Source organism: Gorilla gorilla, chromosome 4 (genome assembly GCF_029281585.2).
Source record: "Gorilla gorilla gorilla isolate KB3781 chromosome 4, NHGRI_mGorGor1-v2.1_pri, whole genome shotgun sequence".
NCBI lineage: Eukaryota > Metazoa > Chordata > Mammalia > Primates > Hominidae > Gorilla > Gorilla gorilla.
The window spans coordinates 13,452,346-13,465,213 of NC_073228.2; the positions used below are offsets into that span (position 1 = coordinate 13,452,346).

At 47.2% G+C, this 12,868-nt stretch overlaps 1 protein-coding gene and 1 pseudogene across 1 annotated transcript in view; one reads left to right on the forward strand and one right to left on the reverse strand.

Annotated features, from left to right (window-relative positions):
- The window catches only part of DNAH17 (dynein axonemal heavy chain 17), a 155,801-nt gene that overhangs the window by 51,886 nt on the left and 91,047 nt on the right, over nt 1-12,868 (forward strand). The window contains exons 24-25 of the mRNA XM_055388775.2: nt 61-147; nt 1,639-1,791. Coding sequence (XP_055244750.2) covers nt 61-147; nt 1,639-1,791 — 240 coding nt within the window. The remainder of the gene's footprint in view (nt 1-60; nt 148-1,638; nt 1,792-12,868) is intronic.
- LOC101127116 (ran-specific GTPase-activating protein-like) lies at nt 2,237-12,511 on the reverse strand (annotated as a pseudogene).

Here is a 12,868-nt window from a genome sequence, read left to right on the forward strand (position 1 = left end):
CCACCCTTGGGGCAGGTGGCTGCCCCGTGACTCTCTGTACTTTGCACTCTTCTCTCGCAGCTCAAGCAACATGAGTTCAGGGAGAGGTTCAGGCGCGAGGCCCCGTTCTCCTTCAGCGACCCCAACCCCTACAAGTCCCTGAATAAGGTATTTTTGCTCAAGGGTGAGATCAGGGGGTAAGTCTGGGAACCCCACTGCTTTCTTTTCTCAAGTAGTTATTCTTTCAAGTCCAGAAACGTGGTCTCTGCCGAACTGACCTTGGGGCTGTGCACGAGTGCTCTTATGTGTATGCGTGCACATACGTGTGCGAGCACATGCATGGGTGTGTACGTGAACATGCAAACCGAGCAGCCCCCCAGACCACACAGTGTCCCCTCTGTGTCTCGCAGCTCAGAGCATGGCTCCAGGCCCACGGCTCAGGCCCCTTAACACCCTGTGTGACCCACAGTCCCTTAGCCTGACTCCGCCCCCTAATCTCCACTCTGGTCACATTCAGCAGTTTCCTGTCCCCTGGGCTTAATACTCACCTGCATCCCTCCCTGCCTCCTGCCTCTCCTGACCCACCACATCGGGCAGCAGCCAGGCTTCACTCGTGTTCCCACTCTGTTCCCACTGTCCAAGTTCATGGTCACGTCCAGCACACAAATTCACACAGCCCTGGACCTGGCAGCCCACTCAAGCTCAGGCCCAAAAGGCCCTTGTGGGCAGGAGTGTGTAGGGGGGTGCTCTGGGCCCAGGGGGGCCTCTTGGGGCCCAGTGGGGCCCTTGTCAGTTCCTCTTTGCTCCCAGTACGGTGCCCAGGTACTGCTGGGTCGGCTCCACCTGCACCTCCGCCTCACAGGCTCTAGCAAATGTGAACCCCAGGGTCCTCAGGGTTGCCTCATTCTTCCCCTCCCTGAGCTTCGGCTCTTTGGCCTCCAGCTCCAATCCGACCCTCCCTCATGGCCGTTTCCTCATGTCGCATTCCTCAAGCCACGATGGAGATGCAGCCATTCTCTCCCTAGGGCCCCGGGCTGGATTTTCTGGAAAGATTTGGGGTGAGGGGTGCCCCATGCCCATCCAAGGGGAGCTGTGGAGCTCCAGCTGGTGACCAGAGCAGGCGGTCCCTGTGTGTCCATGTGTGTGCACACGCTCCAAGCCCACCTTTGCCACAGCCTGCCTGTTATGTGTCTACACAAACACACCCACTAACACCAGGTGCTACGACGGCCAACTCTTAGTCACGGGATTTGAGAGGACACTGCGGATTTTTCCTCTTTGCTTATCTGAATTATCTCATTTTCAAAGCATTACTTAAGTCATTTTTAATAAGATAAAAATATAATATGAAAATTGAAGAAATGCTGGGAAATCAGGAACTCTCAGGAGGAAATGAGGCATTTACCATGCCCATTAGGAGTCAGTCCCCACGCTGGGGTGGGTAGAGGTCACCCGCCCTCCCCTGCAGGCAGGACCCAGGAGGCCTTGGGGGATGGAGGGCTCTGTCCTCCCTCCGGGTGGGACACCATTGTATTGACACCTCCTCCCAGAAGGTTTGTCAGGGAGGGCACACTGGAGAGACGGGCAGAACGTCGGGGAGTGGGGTGGGGCGCCGCTGAGGGTAGGTAGCCCTACTGACGGCCCCCTCGCCGCCCCTAGCAACAAAAGAGCATCTCCGCCATGGAAGGCATCATGGAGGAGCTGTCCAAGTCCGGCGGCCTGTTCGAGGTCCCCGTCCCAGACTACAAGCAGCTCAAGGCCTGCCACCGGGAGGTCCGCCTGCTGAGGGAGCTCTGGGACATGGTGGTTGTGGTGAGTGCAGGGCACGCCGCGCGGGTGGGGCCCGGGATTCTGCAGGGAGCTGCCCCGGCAGCAAGAGGGCAGGCTCTGGGCACCCTTCGGTTGTAAGAATGTGACAAGAAGGTTTCTGGTGTCGGGTGGAGGCATCCGAAGGGCCCTGAGATCGCGAGGTGGGGTCCCGCCGCTAAAGCAGATCGCTCACCTCTCTCTGTATGTGGGTGGGGGCTCGCCTTTGACTGCCCCCTCTCTTTTTTCCCTCCCTTTGTCTTTTTCCTCCCTTTGTCTTTTTCCTCCTCCTCTCATTCTCTCTCACGTCTCACCTTTTTTAAAGAATTTTTTTAAGTAAGGAATACCACTTAGTCCGTTCAAGGTGCTCTAACAAAATCCCATAAACTGAGTGGCTCATAAACAACAAACATTTCATTCCTCACCGTTCTGGAGGCTGGGAAGTCCACGATCAAGGCAGAGGTAATGTCTGGTGAGGACGCACTTTGTGGCTCATAGACAGCACCCTCTCACTGCATCCTCACATGGCGGAAGTGGAGCAGGCCGGGGCTGAGAAAGCTCTCCAGGGTCCCTTTTATAAGAGCATGAATCAGGCCCGGTGTGGTGGCTCATGCCTGTAATCCCAGCACTTTGGGAGGCCGAGGCAGGTGGATCACCTGAGGTCAGAAGTTTGAGAACAGCCTAGCCAACATGATGAAACCCCGTCTCTATGAAAAATATGAAAATTAACTGGGCGTGGTGGTGTGCACCTGTAATCCCAGCTACTCGGGAAGCTGAGGTAAAAGAATTGCTTGAACCTGGGAGGCAGAGGTTGCAGTGGGCCAAGATCGTGCCACTGCACTCCAGCCTGGGCGATAGAGTGAGACTCCATCTCAAAAAATAAACACAAAAATAAGAGCACAAATCACATTCCTGAGGGCCACGCCCCGATGACCTCATCACCTCCCAAAGGCCCTGCCTCCTAATACGAGGTAAGGATTTCAACAGAGGAATTTTGGGGGGAATATTCAGATCATCAGAGGCTCAACCTATGAGAAAGATTTTGTGGTTTCATTTGTATTTCCTACTGACTAATGATGCCAGCATATTTTCTTTTTTAAAAAGTATTTTTATTTACTTTTGAGACAGGGTCCTGCTCTGTCGCCCAGGCTGGGGTGCAGTGGCACGATCTCAGCTGACTGCAGCCTCTGCCTCCTGGGCTCGAGCAATCCTCCTGCCTCAGCCTCGCAAGTAACTGGGACTACAGGCTTGCACCACTACGTCTAGCTAATTTTTACATTTCTATGTAGAGATGGAATCTTGCTGTGTTGCCCAGGCTGGTCTTGAACTTCTGGGCTCAAGGGATCCATCCGTCTCAGCCTTCTAAAGTGCTGGTATTACAGGCATCAGCCTCCAGTATCTTCTCATGGGCTTATTTGACATCTATATATCCTCCTTGGTGAACTGCATATTCATGTCTTTTGTCCATTTTCTAGTTGACTTTTTTTTTCCAATTGATTTTTTTTAAGTTTTTTTAATCCAGTTATTCATATACAGTCCCTTGTAAAAATAAAATACAATAAAAACAAACTGAAAAGGAGAGGCAGGGTAAAATTGAAAAAGGAGGCCAGGCGGGGTGGCTCACGCCTGTAATCCCAGCACTTTGGGAGGCCGAGGCAGGTGGATCACCTGAAGCCAGGAGTTCAAGAGCAGCCTGGCCAACATGGTGAAACCCCGTCTCTACTAAAAATACAAAAATTAGTTGGGCATGGTAGCAGGTGCCTGTAATCTCAGCTACTCGGGAGGTGGAGGTTGCAGTGAGCCAAGATCTCGCCATAACACTCCAGCCTGGGGGACAGAGTGAGACTCCGTCTCAAATAAATAGAAAAAGGAGGCTAGGTGTAGTGGCTCATGCCTATAATCCCAGCACTTTGGGAGGCCGAGGCAGGTGGATCACTTGAGTTCAGGAGTTCAAGACCAGACTGGGCAACATAGCAAGGCCCCTGTTTCTACTAAAAATACAAAAAATTAGCTGGGCGTGGTGGTGTGCACTTGTGATCCCAGCTACTCAGGAGGCTGAGGTGAGAGGATCACTTGATCCCAGGAGGTGGAGGCTACAGTGAGCTATGATGGTGCCACTGCACTCCAGCCTGGGCTATAAGAGTGAAACCCTATCTCAAAAAAAAAAAAAAAAAGAAAAAGGAAAGAAAAGAAGAATTTAATGCTTTTCCTCAGTGTCTTCCTTGGTCTCCTCTTTACCAAAAGAGCTTCTAGCTTTTCCACCACTTTATCGGCATTATTGTTTTTGCCCAGTCCTTTCTTTTGTCTCTCTTTGATGTCTTTTTTGCATTCTCTGAACTTTGGAATTTCCGTGCATGCTCAGCATTCAGGAAGCGGCCGGCCAGCAGCTCTGGCCTGGGCACTCGTGGGTGAAGTTGGCGTGGGTGTTGCAGACCCAGGCACAGTGGCTGCCTGCGTTGGGCTTCAGCTCCATCATGGGTGTGACTTAGGGGCTGGCAGATCTTCAGGGTCTTGTCCCTCCTCGTGAGGCCCCTTTCTCCTTGTGCTTCAGGAGCTTGACGTTGCCAGTGCCTCCACCGTTCCATTCCGGAAGATTTTTCCCTGAAACAAATCAGAATAGTTTCACTCACATATTAAAAAGTCCCTCTTCCTCTTCCTCTAGCATTTTAATTTCTTGCTCAGGAATAGAAACTATTGGTTCATACTGAAGGTCCTGGTTGGACTTGTCTGCATTCTCAGTGGAGGTACTGTGGTTCTCGTGAGCGTCCTTGGTAGCCGCCGTGGTGGCCGTGGCTCGGCTCAGCTGGGCTGGGTTCTCCACAGCCACTGGGAGCTCTTTCCCTCTGCAGCCAGCACCTTCCTCCTGCCCGGCAACCAAAACTAAGTTTTTTACTGTTAAATTTTGAGCGTTCTTTATATGTTCTAGAATCTAGCTATTTGTCAGGTTGTGATTGCAAGTAATTTCTCCTAGTCTGTAACTTGTCTTTTCGTTCTCTTTTTTTTTTTTAATTTAATTTAATTTTATTTTTTATTGATCATTCTTGGGTGTTTCTCGCAGAGGGGGATTTGGCAGGGTCATAGGACAATAGTGGAGGGAAGGTCAGCAGATAAACAAGTGAACAAAGGTCTCTGGTTTTCCTAGGCAGAGTGTTTGTGTCCCTGGGTACTTGAGATTAGGGAGTGGTGATGGCTCTTAACGAGCATGCTGCCTTCAAGCATCTGTTTAACAAAGCACATCTTGCACCCCCCTTAATCCATTTAACCCTCAGTGGACACAGCACATGTTTCAGAGAGCACAGGGTTGGGGGTAAGGTCATAGATCAACAGGATCCCAAGGCAGAAGAATTTTTCTTAGTACAGAACAAAATGAAAAGTCTCCCATGTCTACCTCCCCCTACACAGACACAGCAACCATCCGATTTCTCAATCTTTTCCCCACCTTTCCCCCCTTTCTATTCCACAAAACCGCCATTGTCATCATGGCCCGTTCTCAATGAGCTGTTGGATACACCTCCCGGACGGGGCGGCTGGCCGGGCAGAGGGGCTCCTCACTTCCCAGTAGGGGCGGCCGGGCAGAGGCGCCCCTCACCTCCCGGATGGGGCGGCTGGCCGGGCGGGGGGCTGACCCCCCCACCTCCCTCCCGGACGGGGTGGCTGGTGGGTGGAGACGCTCCTCACTTCCCAGATGGGGTGGCAGCCGGGCGGAGGGGCTCCTCACATCCCAGACGGGGTCGTGGCCGGGCAGAGGCGCTCCCCACATCTCAGACGATGGGCGGCCGGGCAGAGTCGCTCCTCACTTTCCAGACCGGGCAGCCAGGCAGAGACGCTCCTCACTTCCCAGACAGGGTGGCGGCCGGGCAGAGGCTGCAATCTCGGCACTTTGGGAGGCCAAGGCAGGCGGCTGGGAGGTGGAGGTTGTAGCAAGCCGAGATCACGCCGCTGCACTCCAGCCTGGGCACCATTGAGCACTGAGTGAACCAGACTCCGTCTGCAATCCCGGCACCTCAGGAGGCCGAGGCTGGCGGATCACTCGCGGTTAGGAGCTGGAGATCAGCCCGGCCAACACAGCAAAACCCCGTCTCCACCCAAAAAATACGAAAACCAGTCAGGCGTGGCGGTGCGCGCCTGCAATCGCAGGCACTCGGCAGGCTGAGGCAGGAGAATCAGGCAGGGAGGTTGCAGTGAGCCAAGATGGCAGCAGTACAGTCCAGCTTTGGCTCGGCATGAGAGGGAGACCGTGGAAAGAGAGGGAGAGGGTTCGGCATGAGAGGGAGACCGTGGAAAGGGGAGAGGGAGAGGGAAAGGGAGAGGGAGAGCTTCCTTCTTTCTTAAAACACTTTCCAGGCTGGTCCTCTTTTCGTTCTCTTAATAGGGTATTTTGCTGAGCAAGAGTTTTAGTATAATTTTGGTTTTGAGGTGGAGTCTCGCTCTGTCGCCCAGGCTGGAGTACAGTGGCGTGATCTCAACTCACTGCAACCTCTGTCTCCTGGGTTCAAGGATTGTCTTGCCTCAGCCTCCCGAGCAGCTGGGATTACAGGCGCACGCCACCACACTTGGCTAATTTTTGTATTTTTAGGAGAGATGGGGTTTCATCATGTTGACCAGGCTGGTCTCTAATTCCTAAACTCAGGCAATCCACCTGCCTTGGCCTCCCAAAGTGCTAGGATTACAGGTGTGAGCCACCATGCCCGGCCAGTTTTAGTATAATCTTTAAAGTTTGTAATATGAAACTTGGGTATAATCCATTTTATCAATTTTTCCTTTCATAGATTATGTACTCTTTTCCTAGATCCTAAAGATTTTCTCCTATGCTTTTATAGTTTTCTGCTTTCTGTTTGTCTATGAGCCATTTTGAGTTAATTTTTGTATAAGGAGTGAGGTTTATTGGGTTAAGGTTCATTTATTATTTTTGTTTGTTTATGGATGTCTAATTGCTCCAGCACTGTTTGTAGACAAGTCGGTCCCTCCATTAAAAAAATTTTTTTTTTCTTTGAGATGGAGTGTTGCTCTTGTCACCCAGGCTGGAGTGCTGTGGTGCGATCTTGGCTCACTGCAACCTCCACCTCCCCGGTTCAAGCGATTCTCCTGCCTCAGCCTCCTGAGTAGCTGGGATTACAGACACACACCACCCCACCCAGCTAATTTTTGTATTTTCAGTAGAGATGGGGTTTCGCCATGTTGGCCAGGCTGGTCTTGAACTCATGACCTCAAGCGATCCACCTGCCTCAGCCTCCCAAAGTACTGGGATTACAGGCGTGAGCCACAGCGCCTGGCCCCGCTCCATTTAATTTATTTTGCATCTTTGTCAAAAGTCAGTTGGGCACCTTAGACTGCTGCTGTTGATGGGTTCTGTGCTCTGTTCCATTGGTCTTCGTGTCTGTCCCTCCGTGATACTGCACAGTCTTAATTCCTGGAGCAATCTAGTAAGGTTTGTTATCAGAGCGATTCCTCCCACTTTATCCTTTTTTGTCAAGATTGGTTTGCTCTTCTAGGACTTGTACTTTTCCATATAAATTTTAGAATGAGCTTGTTATGCTTATAAAAAAATAAAACCTTATTGGGGTTTTTATAGGAATTGCATTAAAACTATTAATCAATTTGGAGAGAACTGACATGTTGACTCTGTCTCTCAGTCCTTAACATAATATATGTCTCCATTTATTTGGCTCTTCTTTGATTTTTTTGTGATTTCATTTTGTTATAGCATTTAAGATCCTATACATGTTTTGTTACACTTATACCTCATATGTCTTTCCTTGTCTTTTTAGAAGTGATTGTATTAATAAGTGGCATTGCGTCTTAAATTTTGGTTTGCACATGTTTGTTTGGGTATATACAAATGTGAATAATTTTTATGTGTTTGTTTTTATCTTGTGGCCTTGCTAAACTCACTTACTAGTTCTAGGATGGCTTTTTTAGACTCCTTAGGGATTTTGTACATAGACAATAATGTCATCTGCAAATAGGAACAGTTTTATTTTTCCTTTCCATTCTGTATGTCTTTTACTTCACTTTCTTGCCTTATTGCAGTGGCCTGAACTTCCAGTACTCTGTTGAATAAGAGTGGTGAGTTCACACATCCTTGCATTGTTCCCAGTCTAAGAGGAAAACCACTTTGCCATTATGTATATTAGCTGTAAGTTTTCAAATTGAGGAAATTCTATTCCTTTTCTTTTTATTCATCATGAACAGGTGTTAGATCTTGTCAAATTTTTTTGTGTTTACTGATATGATTGATTTTTGTTTAGTCTGCTAAGATAATGGATTACACTGACTTTTTTTTTCTTGAAACAGAGTTCCGTTCTATCGCCCAGGCCTGGAGTGCAGTGGTGTGATTTTGGCTCACTGCAACCTCTGCCTCCTGGGTTCAAGCGATTCTCCCACCTCAGCCTCCTGAGTAGCTGGGATTACAGGCGCCCACCACCACACCCAGCTAATTTTTTGTATTTTTAATAGAGACGGGGTTTCACTATGTTGGTCAGGCTGGTCTCAAACTCCTGACCGCAGGTGATCCACCCACCTCAGCCTCCCAAAGTGCTGGGATTACAGGCGTGAGCCACCGTGCCCGGCCATTTCCATGAGATTTTTAGTTACAAATTCAATTTCTTTAATGGCCATACAGGCTTGTTCACGTTGGTCTGTTTCAAATTTGTGAAAATCTTGGTAGTGAATTTTGGTAGCTTGTGGTTTTTGAGGAATTGGTTTATTTCTTCTAAATTGTTTAATTCAAGCAAGCATAAAGTTGTTTATACTAGCTCCATACTATCCTCTAGATGGCTGCAAGCTCAGCAGTGGTATCTTCTTTTTCATTCCTAGTGTTGGTGACTTATGTCTTCACTCTTCATCTTTGTCGGTCATAATTGAGGTTTATAAACTTTATTGATTTTTCAAAGAACAAGATTTTTGTTTAACTTTTGTGTTGTTTTATTTTAAACTTCATCAGTTTCTGATCTTTATTATTTTGTTCCTTCCTTTGCTTTGGGTTTATCTTGCTCATTTTCTAGTTTATTGAGGTAGAAACTTAGATTATTGATTTGAGACCTTTCTCTTTTCTAAAGGAAACACTTCGTGCTATAAAATGTCCCTCTCTACATTACCTGCGTCCCACGTATTTTGATATTACATTCAGTTCTGTGTGTTTTTTAATTTCTTTTGAGGCTTCCTCTTTGACCCATGGATGATTTAGAAGTATATTTTACGTTTCTTTTTTTTTTTTTTTTTTTTTTTGAGACAGAGTCTCAGTCTTTCGCCCAGGCCAGACTGCAGTGGCGCTATCTTGGCTCACTGTAAGCTCCACCTTCTGGGTTCATGCCATTCTCCTGCCTCAGCCTCCCGAGTATCTGGGACTACAGGTGCCCGCCACCATGCCCGGCTAATTTTTTGTATTTTTAGTAGAGACGGGGTTTCACCATGTTAGCCAGGATGGTCTCGATCTCCTGACCTTGTGATCAGCCCACTTCGGCTTCCCAAAGTGCTGGGATTACAGGTGTGAGCCACCGCGCCTGGCCTATATTTTAAATTTCTAAGTGTTTAGAGATTTTCCTGTTTCCTTTCTATTATTGATTTCTAGTTTGATTCCATTATGGTCAAAGAACACACTGTATATAACTTTCATTATTTTAAATGTATTAAGCTTTATTTTGTGGATCAGGTTACAGTCTGTCTGGGGGAATGTCCCACGGGCACTTGAACAGAATGCGTATTCTGCTTCTGTTGGGCGGAGTGTTTTGTACGTGTCAATTAGATCCTGTCGGTTGGTTGTGTTGCTCTGTCCTTTTATAGTCTTGCTAATTTTCTGTCTAGCAATTCCATAAACTGCTGAGAGTGGGGTGCTGAAATCTCTCCAACTATAATTATAGATGTGTTTATTTCTCCTTTCAGCTCCTTCAGTTTTTGCTTTGTGTACTTTGAGGCTCTTTTGCTTGGTGTGTACGGATTTGGGATTATTGTCTTCTTATAGGTTGACGCTTTTTCCCATTATATAATGTTCCTTTTGTCTCTAGGAATTTTCTTTGCTCTGAAGTTGGCTTGATCTTATACTAGTATAGCTACTTCTGTTTTTTCTATTGTTTTTGACTAGTGTTCGTCCTGATCTTTCTCCATTTTTAAATTTTCAAGCTACCTATATTTTTGTATTTGAACTGAGTTTCTTATATACAGCATATGATTGGGTCATGTTTTTTCGTCCGCTCTGCCAGTCTCTGGCTTTTAATTGATCTATTTAGACCATTTTGCATTTAAGGTAATTATTGTCATGTTACAGCCTATGTCTGCCGTTTTGTTTTCTGTTTGTTCCCTTTGTTTCTTATTCCTCTGACTCTCTTTTATTTTAACATTTCTAGGATCCATCCTGATTTATTTAGAGTGATTCCGAACATAGCGCTTTATATAGTTTTCTTAGTGGCTGTTTGACAGTCACTGATATCAACATTATGTCACTTTTGTGTGTAGAAACCTCACTTCCATTTAGATCTCTTTGCCCTCACCTCTGCCCCTCTTAACTATAACATAACTGTCTTATGTATTTCCTCAATATATGAGCAATCTTCCATGGTCTTGTTTGTTGTGATATGTCCAAGGTTTTTCAGTTGTAAGAGGGAGAAGCTGGAAGTAACAGGGCTGCTCCATCTTGGCAGAACTGAAAGAACTGACAACTTTTTAAAGAATGCCAGCAGGCTTTTTGTTTGGGTCAGATGCTAAGACAGCCCTGAGGAAATGGGAATTTGGGTAGGTTGTGGAGGGGGTGATATTCAGGGAGAAGAAGAGGCAATTCGGGAGCCTGGGAATTTGCCAAACGAGGGCAGTCTGGATCATGTCTCTGTAGGCTGCCATGTGGCCTCCTAGGCAGCAGAAAGATAAGGACAGGCCAAGTCTCAGTGTGTGAAGGGAGGCTGGAATCCAAGCACAGGGCCTCTTTTTCCCAAGTATTTCTTCTTCTGTGTGTGTGCATATGTTGGTTTCCATTCTGTCTCCTCTTCACTCATCTGTTTTCAAAAATAGTTGAACTCTTTCCTCTTTTACTTTTTTGAATGAACTTTTTTCAAATCCGGCCTGGTGTGGTGGCTCACGCCTGTAATCCCAGCACTTTGGGAGGCCAAGGTGGGCAGATCACTCGAGGCCGGGAGTTTGAGACCGGTCTGGCCAACATGGCGAAACCCCATCTCTACTAAAAATATAAAAATTAGCTGGGTGTGGTGACATGTGCCTGTAGTCCCAGCTACTGGGGAGGCTGAGGCAGGAGGAACACTTGAACCCAGGAGGTGGAGGTTGCAGTGAGCTGAGATCACGTCGCTGTACTCCAGCCTGGGCGACAGAGTGAGTGAGACTCTGTCTCAAAAACAAAAGAATTATTTGTCAAATCTTCCTCCCCTCCAAAAGGAAGCTCTTATGACTTTAAGTGGAATTGAATTAACTCATTTGAGGAAAATTAATCTCTTGGCAGTATTCCATGTTCCCATACAAGAGCATGCTCTGTCTCTTCTTTTATTTAATTTTTAAAATACATTATAGTAAATGTCTTCATGCTGACCATACCGAGTCTACATATTTCTTACACAGGGGAAGAAACATGTTTGGAGACACAGGCTTTATTACAGCCAGGCCTTAACAGAAGGTACAAATTGAAGGCCTCTTCAACTTTTTCAACAATTAACTGATTTTGAGTCTCTCTCTCTTTTTTTTTTTTTTTTTTTTTTTTTGAGATGGAGTCTCGCTCTGTGGCCCAGGCTGGAGTGCAGTGACGTGATGTCCACTCGCTGCAACCTCTGCCTCCCAGGTTCCAGCGATTTCCTGCCTCAGCCTCCCCAGTAGCTGGGATTACAGGCACCTGTCATCACACCCGGCTAATTTTTGTATTTTTTTTTGGTAGAGATGGGGTTTCACCATGTTGGTCAGGCTGGTATCGAACTCCTGACCACAGGTGATCCACTGGCCTCGGCCTCCCAAAGTGCTGGGATTGCAGGCGTGAGCCGCCGCGCCCGGCCTCAAGTTTCTTTTACATGAGTGGCATTACAGAACATAGCAGGCATCTGAGAGAATGGGATATACGCTTTCCAACGACAAAAAATTGTTTGTGTAGACAGAATAAAGTCCACATTTCCCAGGAGATGACAGCATTTGCAGTCAGGATAATTCAAGAAAAACTCTACAAACACACTAGCCAAGACATTTTATGATAATAGGATGCAGGGTAATCTCAAACCTGCCAGAAAAAGCCATCAACTCCTGTGTAGATTAAGGTTTCAAATCATCGTATCTTCAAGGCAAACATCTTGTAAACACTCCCAGTTTTTACTTTCTCAAGCACAGATGTTTCTCAAGTCCAGATCTTCTCACTGTAAGTGCCCATGTCAACAATCTCTCATTCCCTCAATGACTAGCAGTTTCCAGCTTCACAGCCATTTTCATGTTTATACTGTTGGTGGGGTTATTCCTGGGTAGTTTGTATATTTTGTTTCATATTGTTGTGAGTGAAGTTTCTTCTGTTGTCTTTTTACCAGTCAGTGGAAGCTGCGTTACTGTGCAGTAACAACCCCACACATCTCTGTGTACTGAACAAAAGTGTATTTCTCATTCATGCAAAGTGCATGCTGTAGTTCCAAGCAGTTGTTTCCTGGGAAGCTACCTGCCAAGGACTGGTTCCACAGTGCAGGCTGTATTTCGGCGATGCCCCTTTGTGATTGCCAAGGCAGGCAAGGGGAATGCCAAGCTGGGTATTGTCAGGCATCACTCACCTTTCCTTGGCCAAGACAAGCTACGTGGACATACTGAGAAGTGAGAGAAAACTGGGTCCTGGCCAGCAACAGCAGGGCCCTAACACAGCCTTTTGCTAAAATGCCTTTTAACTGCTTTTATTTTTATTTATTTATTTTTGAGACGGAGTCTCACTCTGTCACCCAGGCCGAAGTGCAGTGGCATGATCTCGGCTCACTGCAGCCCTCGTCTCCCAGGATCAAGTGATTCTCCTGTCTCAGCCTCCCAAGTAGCTGGGATTACAGGTGTGCACCACCACACCCAGCTAATTTTTGTATTTTTAGTACAGATGGGGTTTCACCATGTTGGTCAGGCTGGTCTCGAACTCCTG